This window comes from Tympanuchus pallidicinctus, unplaced genomic scaffold (genome assembly GCF_026119805.1).
Source record: "Tympanuchus pallidicinctus isolate F22 unplaced genomic scaffold, pur_lepc_1.0 scaffold27, whole genome shotgun sequence".
Classification (NCBI taxonomy): Eukaryota; Metazoa; Chordata; class Aves; order Galliformes; family Phasianidae; genus Tympanuchus; species Tympanuchus pallidicinctus.
The window spans coordinates 6,701,095-6,720,718 of record NW_026294744.1 but is presented as its reverse complement, the minus strand read 5'-3'; the positions used below and the strand labels follow the sequence as shown (position 1 = coordinate 6,720,718).

General features: G+C 40.0%; 1 protein-coding gene across 4 annotated transcripts in view; it reads right to left on the bottom strand.

Moving 5' to 3' along the window:
* The window catches only part of ITPR2 (inositol 1,4,5-trisphosphate receptor type 2), a 272,614-nt gene that overhangs the window by 188,175 nt on the left and 64,815 nt on the right, over positions 1 to 19,624 (bottom strand). For 3 of the 4 annotated variants that reach the window (XM_052690593.1, XM_052690590.1, XM_052690592.1), the window contains exon 10: positions 11,228 to 11,272. The exons of the other annotated variant lie outside the window; for it this stretch is intronic. In XM_052690593.1, the coding sequence (XP_052546553.1) occupies positions 11,228 to 11,272 (45 nt within the window). The remainder of the gene's footprint in view (positions 1 to 11,227; positions 11,273 to 19,624) is intronic. 4 annotated transcript variants of the gene reach the window in all.

Genomic DNA, 19,624 nt, shown 5'->3' with positions numbered 1-19,624 from the left:
CAGTCCTCACACCCTTTGATACTCCAGGCCCAACAAAATGTTAAACAAAATCTCACATGGAAACTTAACCTGCATGTAAGGATTGAGAAAACAGCAAAAATATATATCCATGATTTCCATACACATTCTCCTTTACAAACCTAGGATAAGACCCAAACTGGAAAAGCAGGTAAATTTTCCAAACAAAAATTTGAAAACCAGCTTTCAAAGTTCAAGGTTCAAGGTCAGTGAAAGGGCAAGTTGTACTAAGTTGTACAAAGCCTTTGACACTGTCTCCCACAGCATTCTCCTGCAGAAGCTGGCAGCCAGAGGCTTGGATGGGTGCACTCTTGGCTGGGTAAGGAGCTGGCTGGAGGGCCGGGCTCAGAGAGTGGTGGTGAATGGAGTCAAATCCAGCTGGCAACCGGTCGTGAGTGGTGTTCCCCAGGGGTTGGTGCTGGGCCTGTCCTCTTCAATATCTTTATTGATGACCTCGATGAGGGCATCGAGTGCAGCCTCAGTAAATTCGCAGATGACACCAAATTGGCTGGAAGTGTGGATCTGCCTGGGGGTAGCGCGGCCCTACAGAGGGATCTGGACAGGCTGGAGAGCTGGGCTGAAGCCAATGGGATGAGTTTCAACAAGGCCAAATGCCGGGTCCTGCACTTTGGCCACAACAACCCCAGGCGACGCTACAGGCTTGGGGTGGTGTGGCTGGAGGAGTGCATAGAGGAAATGGACCTGGGGGTATTGATTGATGCTGGGCTGAACATGAGCCGACAGTGTGCCCAGGTGGCCAAGAAGGCCAATGGCAGCCTGGCTTGCATCAGAAACAGCGTTGCAAGCAGGAGCAGAGAGGCGATTGTTCCCCTGTATTCAGCACTGGTGAGGCCACACCTCGAGTACTGTGTCCAGTTTTGGGCCCCTCACTGCAAGAAAGATATTGAGGCCCTGGAACGTGTTCAAAGGAGGGCAACAAAGCTGGTGAGGGGTCTGGAACACAGGCCATATGAGGAGAGGCTGAAGGAGCTGGGAATGTTCAGCCTGGAGAAGAGGAGGCTCAGGGGAGACCTCATTGCTCTCTATAACTTCCTGAAGGGAGGCTGTAGTGAGCTGGGGGTCGGCCTCTTCTCTCGTGTCATTAGTGATAGGACCAGGGGGAATGGCTTCAAGCTACGGCAGGGGAGATTCAGGCTGGACATGAGGAAGTATTACTTTTCAGAAAGGGTGGTCAGGCACTGGAATGGACTGCCCAGGGAGGTGGTGGAATCACCGAGCCTGGGGGTGTTCAAGGAAAGACTGGATGTTGTGTTGAGGGACATGGTTTAGTAGGAGCTATTGGGAATAGGTGCATGGTTGGACTGGGTGATCTTTTAGATCTTTTCCAACCTTGGTGATTCTATGATTCTATGATTCTATCTAAGATAATTTAGAACAGCATCCAGACTTTTTTTTTTTATATATTTTCCATAAGTTACAAATCTAATTACGTTTTCCCAGAATCGATCCACTCTGCTATCATTTCCAAACTGAAAAGGCTGGTATACAAAAAGGGAGGACATTTCATAATCATGTAGTTTTTCCTTAGGGCTCCAGGAAAAACAGACACCAAAATATCAAACCATGCTCTGCTCTGTGTTAAGTATTTTTATACTCCCTCATTACACAGTGTCTGAGCATCTCCCATGGGTCATTAAACATGAGCATACACACATGTGCAAGTTTCCGTGACAAGAGGTAAAGTGAATGGCATGTCTCCAGTGCTTCAGTAGTTCATAGTAACCATCAGTTCTGTGAGGAAGTTCCTCCTGACGTTTGGGGCTGACTCCACTTGCTCGCAAGTTTCCCCAGCAATTGCTATCAAACAATAGAGTTAGCTTATCGGGCTTTTACCCCGCCAGCCAGGTTTAGCACCTGCCGGATGAGACCTGCCATACAAGCAAGAGCTGGTTTCTAGTCTCAAAAAGCACATCTCAACAGAATGCAAGACAGTGTCTATAATACTGCTAGCTGCAATGCCAAGCTTAGCTGAAGGAAATCTAGCCTGCACAACAGCTATGCACTAGTTCTAGATTGCACTGCAGCAAAAGCCTCGGAACTGTCCTCATACTTTAATTCAGACACACCTCACAACCCAACCATGATTATGAATCTTATTCTTTGGAATAAAAACATAATGAAAAGTGACTTTGACCTTGAGAGCTCTGAAAACAAATTAAACATAGGGAGTGCACAGATAGAGAGATACAGTCATCGCATAGAAAAATACAATTAATATTTATGTTTGAATTTACACCTGACTGCATGCACAAAACTCTGCAAGAGAGAGAATATGCATTTGCTCACAGAAAGTTTCTTATGTTTAATCAAATTTAATAAGCAGTCATCAGAATCTGCACTTAATCTAGCCACTATTAAACGTGCTGATGAGTCCATATGAGGAAGTTGAAAGAAGGGGAAGTATTAGACTGCTTCACATTAATCAGGCGGTATGAAAAACACATAGAAAACACAGCATTCCTAAGTAGAATAAAATAATGACATTTGCACAGGTAAGTAACAGGCATATAGCAGATGTAGCCAGCAAAAAACTGATTCAACTGAGAGAAGGGAGGAATAGACAGATAAAGGGATTCAAATACAGAGAGAAGAAAATTCAACTCAAAGCAGCATGAAGAAGAAGAGAAGCAAATGAAGAGTTTCAATGGTGGCAGTGGCAGCCAGAGAAAGAACTCCCAAGACTGGTCTAGTATAAGATATGGAGGTTGGCACCCCTGCCTGCGGCAGGGAGCTTGGAACTTGATGATCCTTGAATTGCCTTCCAACCCAAGCCATTCTGTCATTCCATGATTCTGTGAAGAATTCTTTCAGCAAAAACAGGTGAATTACATGCTAGGAGTAGAGAAAGAAAAAAAAAAGGGCAAGAACTATGGGTAAAGTAATTCAAGTACATGGTAAATTCACTAAGAAAAAAATAGTTTTGATTGTCCCAAAATGTTGGTAAGTTAGTTACAAGCTCTAGCAATTCAAATTAGATACATACGTATGGTAAAGAAAATCACCTCACTCTGTAATTGTCTAGTAAAATCACTTGTAAGGATGCAGGAAATGTAGATTCAGTTACTTTCCTGTGTGGCAGGATTTGGACCTCACCTTCCAAAAGAAGGTAGTTTTCTACAATGGCATAAATGCACCAGTGAACAAAGGAAGAGCTATGATGTCATCTATCTGGGCTTCAGTAAGACCTTGGACACAGTCTTTGCTAACATCCTTCTCTCCAGATTTGAAAGATATAGATTTGATGAGTAGACTGATGGATGAGGAACTGGTTGCAAGACTATATGTAGAGTGTGGTGTAGTCAATGGCTCAGTGTCTGGATGAAGATCGGTGACAAGTGGTGTCCAACAGGGGACTGTACTGGGACCAATACTCTTCAGCATCTTCATCAGCTACACTGATAGTGAGAATGACTGCATCCTCAGTAAGTTTGCAAATGTGAACAAGCTGTGTGGTGCGGTTAACATGCCTGAAGGATGGAAAGTTATTCAGAGAAACCTAGACAGGGTCAAGCAGACCCAAGGGAATTTCATGAGATTCAATAAATTCAAGTGCAAGATCTGGCATCTGGGATTGTGGCAACCTCCACCAACATTACAAGCCAGGGGCAAAAGGACTGAGCAAAACTCTGAAAAAAGGACTTGGAGATACAGGTGGACGAGAAGCCGGACATGAGCCAGCAATGTGCCCTTGCATCCCGGAAACCCAACCATATCCTGGGCTTCATCAGAAGTGTGGCCAGAAGGAGAGCTGGGGCTGTTCAGTGTGGAGAAGAGAAGGTACAGGAGAGGACCCTATCACTATCTAAAGGAGGGGACAGACTCGTTAGCAGGGTATGTTGCAACAGGAAAAGGAAAAACTGTTTCAAACAAAAAGAAGGGAGATTTAGATTGGATGTTAGGAAGAAGCTTTTTTCAATAGGGGTAGCAAGGCACTAGAACAGGTTTCCAAGATAGGTGGTGGGTGCCTTGCCCCTGCAGACATTCAATGTCAGGTTGGATGGGGCTCTGATCAACCCGATGTGGCCATAGATGTCCCCGTTTAGTGCAGGGGAGTTGGACTAGATTGTCTTTAAAGGTCCTTTCCAACTCAAATGATTCTATGAGTCTATGATTCTATACAGCCAATGGTCATGACACTTTTCCAGAACAAACTCATGTAGGAAAGTAAAGGCTGAAAGTTCAAAAAAGGAGTCACAGTGAAAAGAATCAGCCCTTCTGTTGAAGATCCACGCTAACAGCAAATACCATTACTCCTAGGCTTCCACCACTGGCTTGCAGTGCATCACAACTTGAAGTTTAATGTATATGTAAATCCAATGAAGATGTATAGTGTTTGTAATCTGAAGGGCAGATACATTGTAATTAGTGACAACATCTGTATTGTAATTGGAGATAATTAGATTTGTCTTTCTTGAGACTTGCAGCCCAGAGGATGACCCTTCTTCACAAATTTTCATATAATTTGCTAGCAATTGTAAACAACTCTGTGTCCTTATATTCTTCATCTCTATTGGGTATCACACCTGAAATTTGGAAGATTTACAGGGAGTTTTGTTTAGGAATGGCCTACCTGCAATAAATAAATAAATAAAAATACTTAAGGAGGAAAAAAAAAAACTCATTAAAAAAAAAAAAACAAAAAAAACCAGGCCTGGAATGCCTTTCCTTCTAGAATGTAAATCCAATCTACAATTGTGACTGGTGAGGACACCTCTTGTACCATAGAGACAGACAAGGATAATGCCCTACTCCTGAATGAATACATTAAGCTGCACTACAGATTTCAGCAGAAATTAAATTTAAAAACAGCCTGCTAAAGCCAGTACAATGTGGTATCTCAAGATGTTAACCCAGTTTAGGAGGCTCTTAGAAACCAGAATTTATTCATAGTAGTAATACAAGAAGAACTCCATTTATTAGATGTTTATAAAAACTCTGTACGAAAAGAAAGCCAATTAATGGCCAGCATCACTTCTTCACGTTAGGAAGCCCTGGCAGACAGCAGTTAGCCTCCTATAACACCTTCGCTGTTGACTCATTTGTGAGTCATCGCATTTTTAGCAGAGACATCACGTTGCAATTCTGTTGTTAGGAGCCAGAGACATTCTGTAAGAAACAATGTATGCGTTTTCAGAGCTGATTCAGACCTGTGTGCAGCAGCAGAATAATAATAGTGTGCCAGCATCCGTATCTCCCCTTCTCCCCCACTGACTGCAGAGCCTCTCAAGTGGTCTGACTGCTGGCTTTATATAAGCAGAGACACTGCCATTCTAAAACTGAGGATTTTCTTTTCTATGTTTTTCAGATTGTTTACAGCCTCAGCCTTGAAAAAAAGATTCCCCAAACATTCTCTAATTGTTTTAATGACATTACCTGTGTCACGCATTATGAAATTTAATTAAACAAACTTAGTTGCTGGAAGGTAATTAAAAAATAAAACTGACAAAGAGAAAAAAAAAAATGTTTATGAGGAAAAAAATAAGTTAGGATGGAAGTAAGAAAGCAAGCTTTGAATTGCATTGCTTCTTGGCATCCATAAACAGAGATAGCAATAAGTCAAAGGAGGTATATCAAATTGCACCAAGAAGTCCATGGCAGAACAGTCTAGCTACTTTAAAAGAAATGTAAATACATACCAGTCTCAATTCCAAGAGAAATCCGAATAATAAAACTCAGTTTGGAACTGCTTAGGATGAGCGCTCTCATGAAAATGCAGACAAATGGAGGTAAGGTAGACAGCCTTTTAATACTAAGGCACTAACAAATGCCACATTTCCAGCTGCTCTTGACATTTCCCCAGTGTTTATGGTGTTCTTCTAGGTGCTGTACATTTCTGTCATTGGAAATAATGGACTACTTCGCAGCATAAAATACACCAATTTTGGATTTAATGGGAGCTGTAACAGAACACTGCATTTTGATGCACTATACGTTACAATCTCCTACACTTCAAGAGCTGGATAAGCCTTTATTTTTTTTTTTTTTTTTTTTAATAAGTCCTTTAAATCAGAGAAAGGTCTCATGTTAAAAAATAAAAAATAAAAAATAAAAAAATCCAGAATTTAGATGTGGGAAAAGCACACACAAAGAATATTAACCAACTCAATGTAAGGCTAAATTTTACCAGGAATCACAGCAATGTTTCACCATAAAATTTGGCTGGAATCTCATGAAGCAGCCAATAAAGGAGCAAGGAAGGCAGTCCAAACAGAGCTTGAGAACAAAAGCCCTAGTGACTTCTGGCAATATTTTTTATCTCAGTTGCCAACATTATTTCATATTTTCGAGTCACTTAAGGCAAAAAGATGGACTTCGGAAGCGTCTACTGGCTATGCCCACTATTGCACCACAGAAAATCCTTCTCCATTTCTGCTTCCTAAAACTGACAGTTGCCTAAGCAACCGTGATCAGGACTTGTAAACCAGGCAGAGAACATGCACAAGAAGCCCTATCACACATTTATAGTTGAGGGTTGGCACAAAACATACAGATGGTTGTGTCTTCTTTAAAACCTAGATGACAGAGAAAGAACTGGAACCCTTTTATCCCAGCAGTGAAAAGCAAAACAGGCTGCAGGCTCAGCTTCTTCTTTCAGCTGAAAAGATTCAAGTATGCCTCTTCTATTTCCCTACTTTTCAGCCTTCAAATTACACTGGTGTAGGTCCACTTCCACCTCCCCTTCTACAGCAGCAGATTTACTTCGCAGGCAACATTTCACAACTAATTGGTTCGAAAGATGAAAAAGAAGATGCCTTTGCAGTGAGTCAATGAGGCAGTCACCTGGCAGAAGAAACACCACATGAAAAACACACTTCAAGGAAAGCTTGTGTGCTTTACATCACCTGTGTATTGGATACAAGACTGATGTGGCTGGCCCTTGATGAACTCCAAACACTCTAAGATTCTTTTACTTTTAGGGACAATTAAACACTGCATCATTGTAGCATAAAAGAAATCTCTGCATAGAGAATTTTTTCTACTCAGTTGCTCAAGGTCAGAATGAAGACTTAAAATAATCAGTGCTGACTCATTGTCTTTTCAACAACACTAAAAAGAGGTGAAGGATCCAGAGGTAAGCCTCACAGAATGGCTTGGGTTGGAAAGGACCCCCAAAATCACCAAAGTTCCAATCCCTCTGGCACAGGCATGATCACCAGCCTCCAGATCTAATACTAGACCAGGTTGCCCAGGGCCCCATCCAACCTGGCACTGAACACCTCCAGGGACAGAAAATCTATAACCCCTCTGGGCAGCCTGTTCCAGCACCTCACCACTCTCTCTCTAAAGAACTTCTTCCAATCCAAACCTTCCCTCTTTGAGCTTAAAACTATTCCCATTTGTCCTATCCCAGTCTACCCTTGTACAAAGTTGATTCTCCTGCTGTTTATAATTCCCTGTAAGACTGCAATGAGGTCTGCTTGCAGAGTTCTCTTCTCCAGGCTGAACAAGCCCAGTTCCTTCAGCCTGTCTTCATAGGGGAGGTGATCATCCTTGTGGCATTCCTTTCGACCGTCTCTACATCTTTCCTGTACTGGGAGCCCCAGACGTGGTTGCAGTACTCCAGATGGGCCCTCATGAGGGCAGAGTAGAGAGGAACAATCGCCTCCCTGTCCCTGCTGGCCACTCTTCTGATGGAATCCAGGATACTATTGGCCTTCCGAGCTAAAAGAGCACGCTGCTTGCTCACGTTCAGTTTTTCACCCACCAGGACCCCCAGGTCCTTCTCCACAGGGCTACTCTCAAGGAATTCTCCCAGTCTTCATACGTATCTAGCATTATTTTGAACCGAGTGCAAAACTCTTGCACTTTGCTATGTTGAACCTCATCAGGTTCACATGGACCTACCTTTTGAGTCTATTGAGGTCCCTGTGAATGGCATCCCTTCCTTCCATTGCGTCAACCACACTGCTCAGCTTGGTGTCATCAGCAAACTTGCTGAAGGTGCACTCAAGCCTGTCATCAATTGTCATTGATGAAGATGTTGAAGAGCTCTGATCTCAAGACAGATCCCTAGGTGACACTGCACATCAATGGTATCCTCTTGGACATAGTGCCATTCACCACAACCCTCTGTCTGTGGCCTTCCAACCTTATCCACCAAGTACTCCACCCCTCCAATTCCTATCACTCCAATTTAGATATTAACGATATGGGCAGGGAAGATGTCAAAAGCCTTGCCCAAGTCCAGATAGATGACATTAGTCACTTTCCCTTTATCCAGCGATGTCATCACTCCAACACAGAAGGCCACCAGATTGGTCAAGTACGACCTTCCCTTGACAAAGCTATGCTGGCTGTCTTGGATCACCTGCTCATCTCCCATGTGCCTTAATGAGTCTTTAAGAGGGATCTGTTCATGATATTCCCAGGCACAGAGGTGAGGCTCACCGTAGTTCTCCGGGTCATCCTCCCACCCTTTTTTGTAAATGAGAGTGACATTCCCTTTTTCCGCTTCCTGGAGACTTCGCCTGACAGCCATGACTTTTCAAATATGATAGAGAACAACTCAGCAACCACATCAGCCAGCTCCTTTAGGATCCTGGGATGAATGTCACCTGGTCCCATACACTTGTATACATTCAGTCTCACAAGGCGGTCTCAGACCAAGCCTCCTGATAAGCCTATTACCAAGCCTTATCAGGATTTCTTCCACAAAATATCTTCAACTGAAAGTGCTGACTGGGTAAAGTAAAATTTCCACAGAGAAACACTTTTGATCATCAACCAGTTTTGATTAAATTTTTAATGGATACATTTGTCCAATCAAATTTCTCTGGTCTTGGATCTTAATTGAAACCAGTGCGCAGGAGGATTAAGCCAAACTGTTAGAGAAGTCGCCTTTAGCATTCATGTTCAGATCACTTGTGCTCTTCATTATCCAGTCTGGGAAATATTTAACTACGAGAGCTGCTCCTATTTTGTTATGTTGGTCCACAATGTCAGACGTGGATGTTGATGGTATGGCAGTAGAGGCTGCACCTTCTCAGCAAAATTCTGTTATATTTTATTGCCCTGAGGCAGATGGCAGCAGAGGGACAGTCTAGCAAAATGACATCTGGCATAGAATTGCATATAAAGCAGAAGTGTTTGAACACCTCCACGCAGAAAAAGATTGCACCTATTGACATTCATTGACACTTGCTGAATGCTTATGGAGACGAAACAGTGTATGTGAGCACAGTGAGGTGGAGGTGGTACATTTCAGCTGCGGTGACAGCAGTGTGAAAGACAAGCCACTTTCCAGGTGGCCATGCAGATTTTTATGAGTGTGGCATGCAACTCTTGTTCATCACTTTATGATCCTTAAGGTCTTTTCCAACCTGATTGATCACCAGTGAAAATGCATAGCTAATGGTAACAGCTATGTTGAAAAACAGTGTTTTACAGCTGAGAATTTGCTCTATCAAATAGCGTTCTTTTTATTCCTGTTGTAGCTTCCACGGAAATAAATAGAGGCACTACTTTTGGAGTGACCAATGTATTTAGATGACAAGAAATTGCTACAGCTGGATACCCTATACTACATACAAATTAGTATTGCACAGCATAATACATTTGAATCCTTTGTGAGGAGGACCTAATATCAACCCTATACATGTTTTCATAGGTTTGAATTCAGACTAGCTCTATTCCAGTTTTCTAGGCTGGGCACTCATGAGAGGCTAGAACACAGTATACCTATATTCCAGATGTGTATGTTTTAATTTTGATCCAACAGAATACAAGTTTGTACACTGAGATTACTCTGCAAAGTGAATTAGAGTGTCTTAAATAGGTAACAACTAGGAAATTTGATGAAGGAGGTGCCATCATGCTGTGAACTTAAGTTTTAATGCAACTGAGCTGTGTGTGAGCCCAGCTGTACTGTTCTCAGAGCAAAAGCATGAACCTAAGCATTCCCAGGCAAGCACTCAATACTCAATACTCAAGAGGATATTCTAGAACTTACCTCAGTTTCTGTCAGAAAGCTTCAGGGGCTTCAAATGTGATTCCAAAACAAAAGAGAAACATCTCTTGGAGCTCCCATATTTTCACAAGAGAGAACTTTCATTTCTCTGGCTAACTGAGCTCTTACTGCTATATTACTATTTATACCAAATACCAGGGAAGATGGAAAACCAATGTTACCAACTCCTACAACAGCCTCCATTTCTTTTCAAGTTGCAGTGCTGGAGGCATATGATTATGTAAGAACCTTGGTTTTCATTTAAAAAAAAAAAAAAAGAAAAAAAAAAAGTAGAACAAAAAACTCTTCCCCTTGCAGAGAAAAACTTGAAAATGTGTCCTTTAAAAGAACAAAAGCCAGAAGGCCAACAGAAAGAAATTAAGTTTATTTCTCCTAAGATCTCAGCTGTTTCAAGGCAGTCTCATGAATGTGATGGAGGAATTATTCCTTTTGGATTATTTGTTTAAGAATAAGATTCCCTCACAGTTTTATATCTACATCCTTCATTCATAATAAACCAGAACACCTCTGGTTTCGCTTTGTTAGTCAGTATTAGCTGGCATGCTCTTAGCACTGTACAAGATAAAGCCCTTTGCCTTTAACAGCTCCAGACTGCCTGGAAGCATCTGTCCTCTTGTCCAACCCAGTCGTACTGCAGCGACAATGTAGGTCCTTGTGAAAGTGTGGTGTCAGAGTTGCCTGAAGTGCAGCAGGGCTCAGTCTAAACCTGAATATCTGCTCGCATCTATTCAGTACAGGTAATGAAAAGAGTCTCAGCAGATTCTTAGATTTAGAGCCACACCTGACTGAAAAACATGTCCCAGGGAAGCTCATCTCCACTAGCAGAGCCTCTGAATTTTTTTTGGTACATAAATAACCAGACTCACTTGTCCCTGGCTTTCTTGCTAAAGAGAGTGGAGTTTTTGCCATGAGGTAGCATTTCTAATTTGGTAAGTATTAATAATTTCATATATGTAGCCACTAAGCAGAACTGCTTTCAAACTACTGTCAATTTGATATAGAATTTGAATAAGCTGCCTAACACTTCCTTTAAAAAAGAGAAAGCTTTCTGTAATGATAGTACTGAGTTGCACCCTAGCTTACACATGACAGAGAAGACAACCTCAGTGGTTATGACACATTACTACAGGGAAAGCTACAAAGGACTTCCATGTGTTGGGCATTATTAGGCTAATGACATAGTATTTCCCACGTTACATGCAACATACAAATTCCACTTACCAAAGCTTTTCCTTCATTATTACCTTCTGGATAGTGTGGGTTAAGCTGGAAAAGAAAAGAAGTTAAAAACTATCTTGATAGCTCTTAAATATTTCAGAACTTTGTGAGAGGGACTGGTTCAGTTCTTTATTGTATTCATCCTGCAAAAGAATTACGGAGTATTTAGAACTAGCATAGCAATTAGAGTATGAGAATCAGCAATTTAATTTCTGGCCGACTTACTGGCTGTGTCCTCACTTCAGACAAGTGAATCTTACAATCAAGCTTGTGAAGAGAAGACTTTCAAATAATAATTAAAAAAAAACAACCAAACCAACGATGGAGAGAAAGCGCAGTTACTATTCTAAATATAGCAAATTACGGTCACCCCTACCAACACACAAACACTTACAGGACTGACCTTGAGCAGATGTATTGAGATAAAAATTAACGTTTTGCATCTACTAAGATTTTACAGAACAACAGTTAGCTCTGAATAAATACCTCTTTAAAACAGAAATGGCAATGTCACTACAGACAAGTGTTTAATTACTCCGTGATTCTGTACCATTATTAATAATAATGTACCATTAATAATAATGTACCATTATTAAGGTATTTCCTATGTCATACCAGGATTAACAAATATTAATTAATAACTAAAGTAGCATGAAATGCTTGGATGAAAAATACTACTATTAAATGTAACGTATTGCTATTTAACAGCATCTAATATGATTTTACTTTTGACAGGGAAAATATGTAGACTAGAAGATGGGGGATTATGTAGGAAGACATATACTCAAATAAACAAACACACATACACCTACATATTGGCTGCACACAAAATGTTTCCTGATTTGATTTATGTAATGAAACGCTTCTACCTCAATATTTGCCACAGGATATACCTTCAAGAGGTTGAAGATGTGGAACTGAAATTATTACTTATAACAAATGGTTATGCATGTACAGGTAAGTACAGTCATTTTCTTGGCATGAATTTGGCATTAACAGCGTGGAAGAGCAAGAAGTGAATTGCACAGGGCAAACTGAATGAATTCCAGTCATACTTTTTAATATTACGTTATCATCATCATACATTTAACGTTACACGCAGAACTATTGTGTGGTGTTTTTTGTGTTTTTTTTTTTTTTTATCAAGTCTAGAGGGGTTTTATTATTACTCTACTGTTCATGTCTCTTTAACAAAAAAAGACATCTCCTCTCCACTTGATAAGCCTCAAGAAAAGAGGAAAACATTTAGACAATCCTAAAATTGCTGAAAATCTCTTTGTTTTCTACCCTGACTTGATGTGTTAACACATAAAAGGACAAAACATTATTCTTCTGCCTTCATTTCATTATTCCCATTAGCCACTGTGTCACCTTCAAAAATCGATGTTACAGAGCCTGCTTTCCTCCCCACATTGACATCTATTCCCTATCTTCCGTTTTGCACCTCCATGACATTCCCACACATTCTCTCACCTCAGCACCCACCTAATTCTATTATAAAGCAACAAGAATGGGAGAGGAACACTAAGCCACAGACAACTAGAAGTTACATGTTTATGTACACATATGTATATATATGCATTATATAAAACTGTTTTCCTATAGTTTTGGTTTCTTTGTTAGTTTTCTCACACTTCTTTCAGCATTACTTCTGTTCACTCAGCATCTTAAAATAATTTGAGTTGCCCACTCAGACAAACTTGTACTTTGATGTACTCTGTACCTCAAGAGCAGGGAAAATTATCAGGCAGTGCAGAGAAGAGTAGAAAGGTTAAATCTGAAACCTAAATCTAAAATGACTGAAGAGATTACCTTCAGATTTTCAAAATAGTTCACTTGTGGACAGAGGAAGACAGAAGGCTCAAATGAAAAATGGAAGTGTATCCTTAATGATGGCTTTTCTTGCCCCATTGAAACAGAAACAACAAAACTATAAAGATGTTGTTTAGAGAAAGTTCGAGATGTTGAGGTTAAACAGGTTAAGCAATAAACGGGACAGAATGCAGTTTTAGAGCTGACATTAGCGACCCCCTTTTCAGCTCAGTAGCTGTCATTTTCATTTCAGCTGAGGTTGTTGGTGTTGAGCATCTGTAAAAATCAGACTATTAGCTGTTATCCTATTCTGTATTTCTCCAGATAGAGAGGTGTAAATCAAGTAATATTTTAAGTCATATTATACCAAGTCCTTTTCAATACCCAAGTACAACAGAATGAGCTATAGACACAGCGATGGCCTTAGCTCTCCAAAATGTATTGCTTTTTCTGATTGGTATAAAATCACTTGTACACTCTTCAGTGAACCTCCTAACAAAAGAATCCTTGAAAATAACAACATTAAAATTCGTTCCAGCAAAAGAACTCTTGAAAATGAATTTGTTCCTTGTTGCTAATGAAATCAAGTAAAATTCTTAAGATATTAAGAAAGTAAGTAAAAATATCATGCTAAAATGGATCTCATTTAAGCTTAGCAGTCTTCAAGCTTTTTGAGGTCATTGGACTTATTGAAGTAGCAATGCTCCCAAATTGTACCCAAAATACTGTATATTTCAGTCAATAGGTACAAAGAAAATGACACATTGTAAACTGCAGAGCTCAAGCAAGCAAGTATAACTGTATAAATCACTGTAGTAAGAGCTCAATTTTAAAACTATTTTTACGGTATATTTCCAACAGCTTTTTTTCTGATGCAGAAATTCTAATTCGGAAATGCTAATCCTCCAAGGCATCTTTTTTAATAAACCTAAAAATAGCTATTGTTCACCTTCTCTTGGACAGAAAAGGAAGAAGAATCACAAACAAGAGTTCAGCTTCACCAGTGCTGACAACAAAACAATATCAAAGACCTTGAGACTCATCTTGTATTATGGCAAGCTCATGGGACTCACCATACCATCCCAAAGTTCATTGATTATGTAAGGCAAGTCAGTAAATGAGAAAATAGCAGTGGCTATATGGTGGTAAGGAGGGTGCAATCTGCATCAAGTAAAGGAGACTGCACTAGTAGAGTGTAATTAGGAAGGAACAAAGGAAAATTCACATCAGCAAAGAAATGAAATGGCCGCATGACTAAAAGCGATGCAAGCAGCGTGGCTTAAATATTACTCCTGAATAACTGGCTCAAGGTGAGCAACTGTATTTCTGCCTGTCATTCACCCCACTGCCACGTAAAAGGCAAGCCCTATTACATGGATTTTACAGTTGGGCAAGGCTAATATAACCAGCTGTCAAAGCTCAAATGACAATGATTCACGACACTATAGATATTTGGTCTTTTTCATTTGCTTATAAATACAAACACAGATCAAACTCTACAAATCCTCCAGATCACATAAAGTCCCTTGAACTCCAGAAAATGGGGTTACCACATAACCTTTTATGGTTTAACATACATGGACCAACAGTGAGCACTGACTTATGTGCTACACAAGGTTTTTCTTATGATAAGGCCCTATCACACTAGTTATGGTAAGGAAGTGCAAATGCAGCTTGCGCTGTACAGCATACAGAAAATATCTGGGAACTAAATTTGGTTTGGACTGACTCTACTGGGGAAGCGAGCTTGGAAGTGGCCTAGCAAACTTATCAGCAAACAAGTACAGTCAATACCCTGAGAAGTCTCCCACAATCACACAACATCATATTTCAAACACTAAAATTATTGACTACTTTGGCAATTTAAACATGATCATCATGCTGCAAAGTCAGCATAGGAGGAAGATGCAACTTGCAATTGTATGTGTTTGTGTGTTAATTTTGGTAGTCACTGCTCAGTAACTGCAAGTGCCCAGCTAATCCTGAGAAGTATCCTGTTAGACTACAAGTGCCACAAGTCCCAGGCTCTGTTAATTCCACCGATTATTAAAGGTGGTTAAATTTGTACCTTAAGTTTATCATTACTACAACTTCACATTGCATAATCGCCTGAGATTCCACTACTGAGTAGAACAACTTCTTATTAATATGCTATTCTTGTTTTTTTGTTGTTGACTTTTTGATTGATTGATTGGTTGATTAGTGGTTGGTTTGCTTTGAATCTACACATAGTAAGACGTCTTTCTGTTCAGCAAGGAATTTAAAATCTCAGTCCACGCTGTAGACAAATAACTTAGAATTTCACTTTTACATGGGACTCTATCTTCTTAGGCAGAGGAATGCGTAGAAAGTACCCAAAAAGGCTATTTTCAGATGCTTGTTTAATTAAGAAAGGGAAGTTTGGAGAAAAATACTCATGCTTTTTTTAATCACATTTTTTTGACTAGGTAAAGGATATTTAAAATAACTCGTCAAGGAGATAATTAGACTGTCAAATTTCAGCTAAAAGAGTATTTTAATTACCTGATTAAAACCAGTATTAGTCAAAGAATTAAAAGTTCTAATTCAACACATAAAAATAGTTTCCATTCCACTTGATAACTATCCTGTTAACACAGAGCCTGTTACTCAATCAATGAGGTCAAGTGGTTTGAGGGCAAAATAGCCACCACAAAAGTAAAAACAAAAATCAACTTCTCAAATGTTTCTTCTTCATTAGACTTACTTGGTTCTTTGTTATGTCATACTGATTAACTTTCAATAAATCCAAAGGACTTTTGCAGAATTTCAAAGACTTCAGTGACATTCAAAGAAATCTTGCCGTCCTATTAACTTGCTGGAGAAAGAGTGGCTACAACTCTACATCGATATTCCACTCAGTACAGCCACAGCACCTGGCGCAAGGCTCCTGATAATCATCATGTGAGGGAAGTTTAAAACCTGAAAATACCATTTATTTCAGGATTTATTTTGCTGTTGTTTTGCTTACAAGCCCTCCTTTAGTACATCAGACAAGTTTCCAGGCAGCACTCAGAGAGCTGAATCTTCCTATTGGCTTCAGGCATAAGCCAAGTTAAGTGGCCACAGACAGTGCTGGGAACCCCCTGTGAGAGTGAACTATCTGCTAGTCAAAAAATGGGAAACAGAATCAGCTTTGACACCCTCCTAACCCAATTGTTCACCCTTGTAAAGAAGAAAGGATAGGTCATCTTGAAGGCATTTTTAGTACTATAGCAATGGCAGGCCAATGCTTATGGTATGCCTAATTCACAGCTGATTTAAAGGTCACATGCCAGTGGCAAAAACTAGAGCTGTCTAGGAATGTAGTTCTACTTCAGGCCAGGAGAGATTACTGGCTGGGAAATCCCTTTGCTTCTACAAAGATTAAGGTTAGAAACCTGATGCTTAGCCCCACATAGCAACATCCCACTCTGCAAAGGAATTAGAAAGGAAGAAAAGTACACAAAAGATCCTTTGGTCTAACCTGAATGCTGGGCCATACCTTCACTAGGAATTGTTATATCAACATAAAAAGCATTCTGAATGTTAATATCCCCTATGACTTTCAGCAGCACTCCCACAAATAACTAGGACTGATTGAATTAGATACCACTGAAATTTTTACAGTAAAAAAAATTAATAAATAAAACCTTCTAAACCTTCATCAAACATCAAAAATAAAAGTGGTACAAACATAGTTTCCTAAAAGCTTCCCAAGTTATCTTGAAGTAATAAGAAATAAAATGCAACACAGAACTGACCATGTTTGTTGTTTTGGAACACACCAAAATGCAAAACCAGCAGTTGTTGTGTTTTTAATAACTGAAGCACCCATATAATGACTAAATGACCATAAATATTGTGTTTACGTCTTCACACTTCCTTTCCTCATAAAGCTCATACGCATATAAACACTGCTCAAATGCAGCCAACTTCAGGCAGGATGGAAAAGTCCCAGCTGAATACAGGCTCATAGATCACCACTGCAACACCAGCTTGCTGAGAGAAAAAGCCTTTCCCAAAGATCCAGATTTTTGAAGGTATACGCACACTGACACACACAAACGTTGTTCCTAATTTCCACACAATTGAGACAAGTCAGGATGCATTCCCAAAGTCCTCAAAAACCTTTGAAAACCTAGCCCTGGCTTTGCTACAGGAACCACTCCTAACTGTCACTTGGGTAAGTCATATCCAAACCTGTGGAACAGGTCAAACTGGCTCTGTAAGTCAGTAATCCGTTCTTCTCCCGTAGTCTCTGGATCTCTTCCATCTCTTCACACATAACTGTAAATTATTCTGCAGTCCTTACAGAGCAGCAGAACAAAACTACAGGCCTCCTATGAGACAGTGAAAAACAAATAGGGCACATAGCGCTGAGTTCACTCTGTCACTTTGACATGCCTTTTTCTTACAAGATCCTTTAACCACTGAGCACAACAGGCTGACATGATCAGAATGCTGTATTAACACTTAACAAAAAACAATGTGAAAAAATTGACTCAAACTGAAGATTTTGAAGCAATCTTCAGGTAAGGAGGTCCCACAATACCAACAAAATAAATGTGAGGGCAGATGCAAAAAGGCTTTGGTAGATGCTGCCATCTCCTGGTACCTTCTACAGTTTACATACTGTTATCCTTGAGCAAACAGTACCTGCATATCATCTCAGTTAAAGCCTGTTTTTATACAGTTATTTTACAAACTGTTTCTAAAGACAGAAGGAAACACACAGAATTCACCTTCTCTATGTTAGCTCTGTAATGAGAGAAGTACATCTTTTCAGCGAAGGTTTGCTTCTTTGCTAACCTAAAAAGTACCACAGAGAAGCGTGTTCTGCTTCCTGAACACGTAAGATCTCTGCCAATACTCCAGTCTCCAAAAACAGTATGAAAAGGCCTAAATTACAGCCTTCAGACATTTAATCTCAGTTGCCTTTAAAAACAAACAAACAAACAAATACATAAATAAAACAACCACTGTTCTACGCCATTTTCTACCACAGTCTAAGAATGTGAAAGAAAGAAGAAAAAAGAAAAAAAAAGTCCTTAAAACTACAGGTATTTCTCCAAGGTTCCAATGGGTTAATCCTGATTTATGGCCTCCACTTCAAGAACTGATTTCCTTTTATGTTTTTTTTAATCTCAGGTAATGCTGAGGATGTTATTACTCATACAAATATGTAATCTTTCTTAAAATGTTATTAAATGCTTTGTTTTCATTTCTCATGGCAATAACTTCCACTTCCTTATATCCAGTAAAGAAGGAAGAAAAGCATTATTTTCCATCAGTATGAACTTGAACATGCACTTGGCTGTTTTCACCATGATCCAAACCAAGTGATCATTACAACAGGATTAAATCTATTACAGTTTGACTCCGTCCATGTAGATAAATGCATATTACAACGATGTATATCATGTGGCAAGCTGGTATTTTTAACACCAACTAAAGTAGACATAACACAGAAATCCATTTCAAAGAAAGTAAATCAAGATTTATAGCAGTTCTCAATTTAAAGTGAAGAGAAACCTGGGCAATTTTGACAGAAAAGCAGAGTGAAACGATACTGGAATAATTTATTCAGGAAAGACAAGAGGAATATAAAGAGTTTTTATGGATCATTAATTCAAGGGTTCCCAGCAAGCAGTTTACATACACCATAGCAAGGTGAAATACAGGGCCTCTGATGCTGGTTTTGATACTAGCACTTCCCACTCATTTACCCCAACTAACTTGCACCCCCACACCTTATTTCCAATCTGATTTTCAATACATTCCCTGTTGTGATCCAGTCTGAGCCAGCAGAACCTCAGGGACAGCACAACGTGTCATGGGACCACAACCGAAAGCCTGCAGAAACACAACTTTTCTGCATGTCTACATTGTCACTGAAGTATTCTTATCACCGAACTACATCTTTGGTGGTTTCGATGGCTCTCCCTGTTCAGTTTAGAATGTTCATATAATTGTGATGACATATCTAACTCAGTACTTCCCAGGTCAGCCTGCTTTAACCATTCTTATCTTACTTAACTTAAGCATATGGTGCTAAAATAGCCCTAAAGCTGAAAGTACATTTCATGTGGGATTTTACAAAAAAAACCTTAGAACAAAACACTGATCAGACTTTATCAAGAACAGTTCTGCACAAAGAAACAAACAAACCCAAGAAAGCTAAAGGAGTTTTCCAGTGAGACGCATATCTGAGATGGAGCATAAGCTCTTGTGCTTCAGACCCCTCACCAGTTTTGTTGCCCTTCTCTGGACATGCTCCAGGGCCTCGATTTTTTTCTTGTAGTGAAGGGCCCAAAACTGAACATGGTACTCAATGTGTGCCTTCACTAGAGCTGAATACAGAGGGATGATCACTTTCCTGCTCCTACTGGCAGCGCTATTTCTAATGTAAGACAGGATACCATTACCCTCCTTGGCCACCTGGACACACTGCTGGCTCATGTTCATCCAAGGATCAAACAATACCCCTAGGTCTGCTTCTTACACATGGTCATCCAGCCACTCTGCCCCAAGCCTGTAGCATTGCCTGGACTAGCGACAAAAGTGCAGGACCCAGCATTTGGGCTTGTT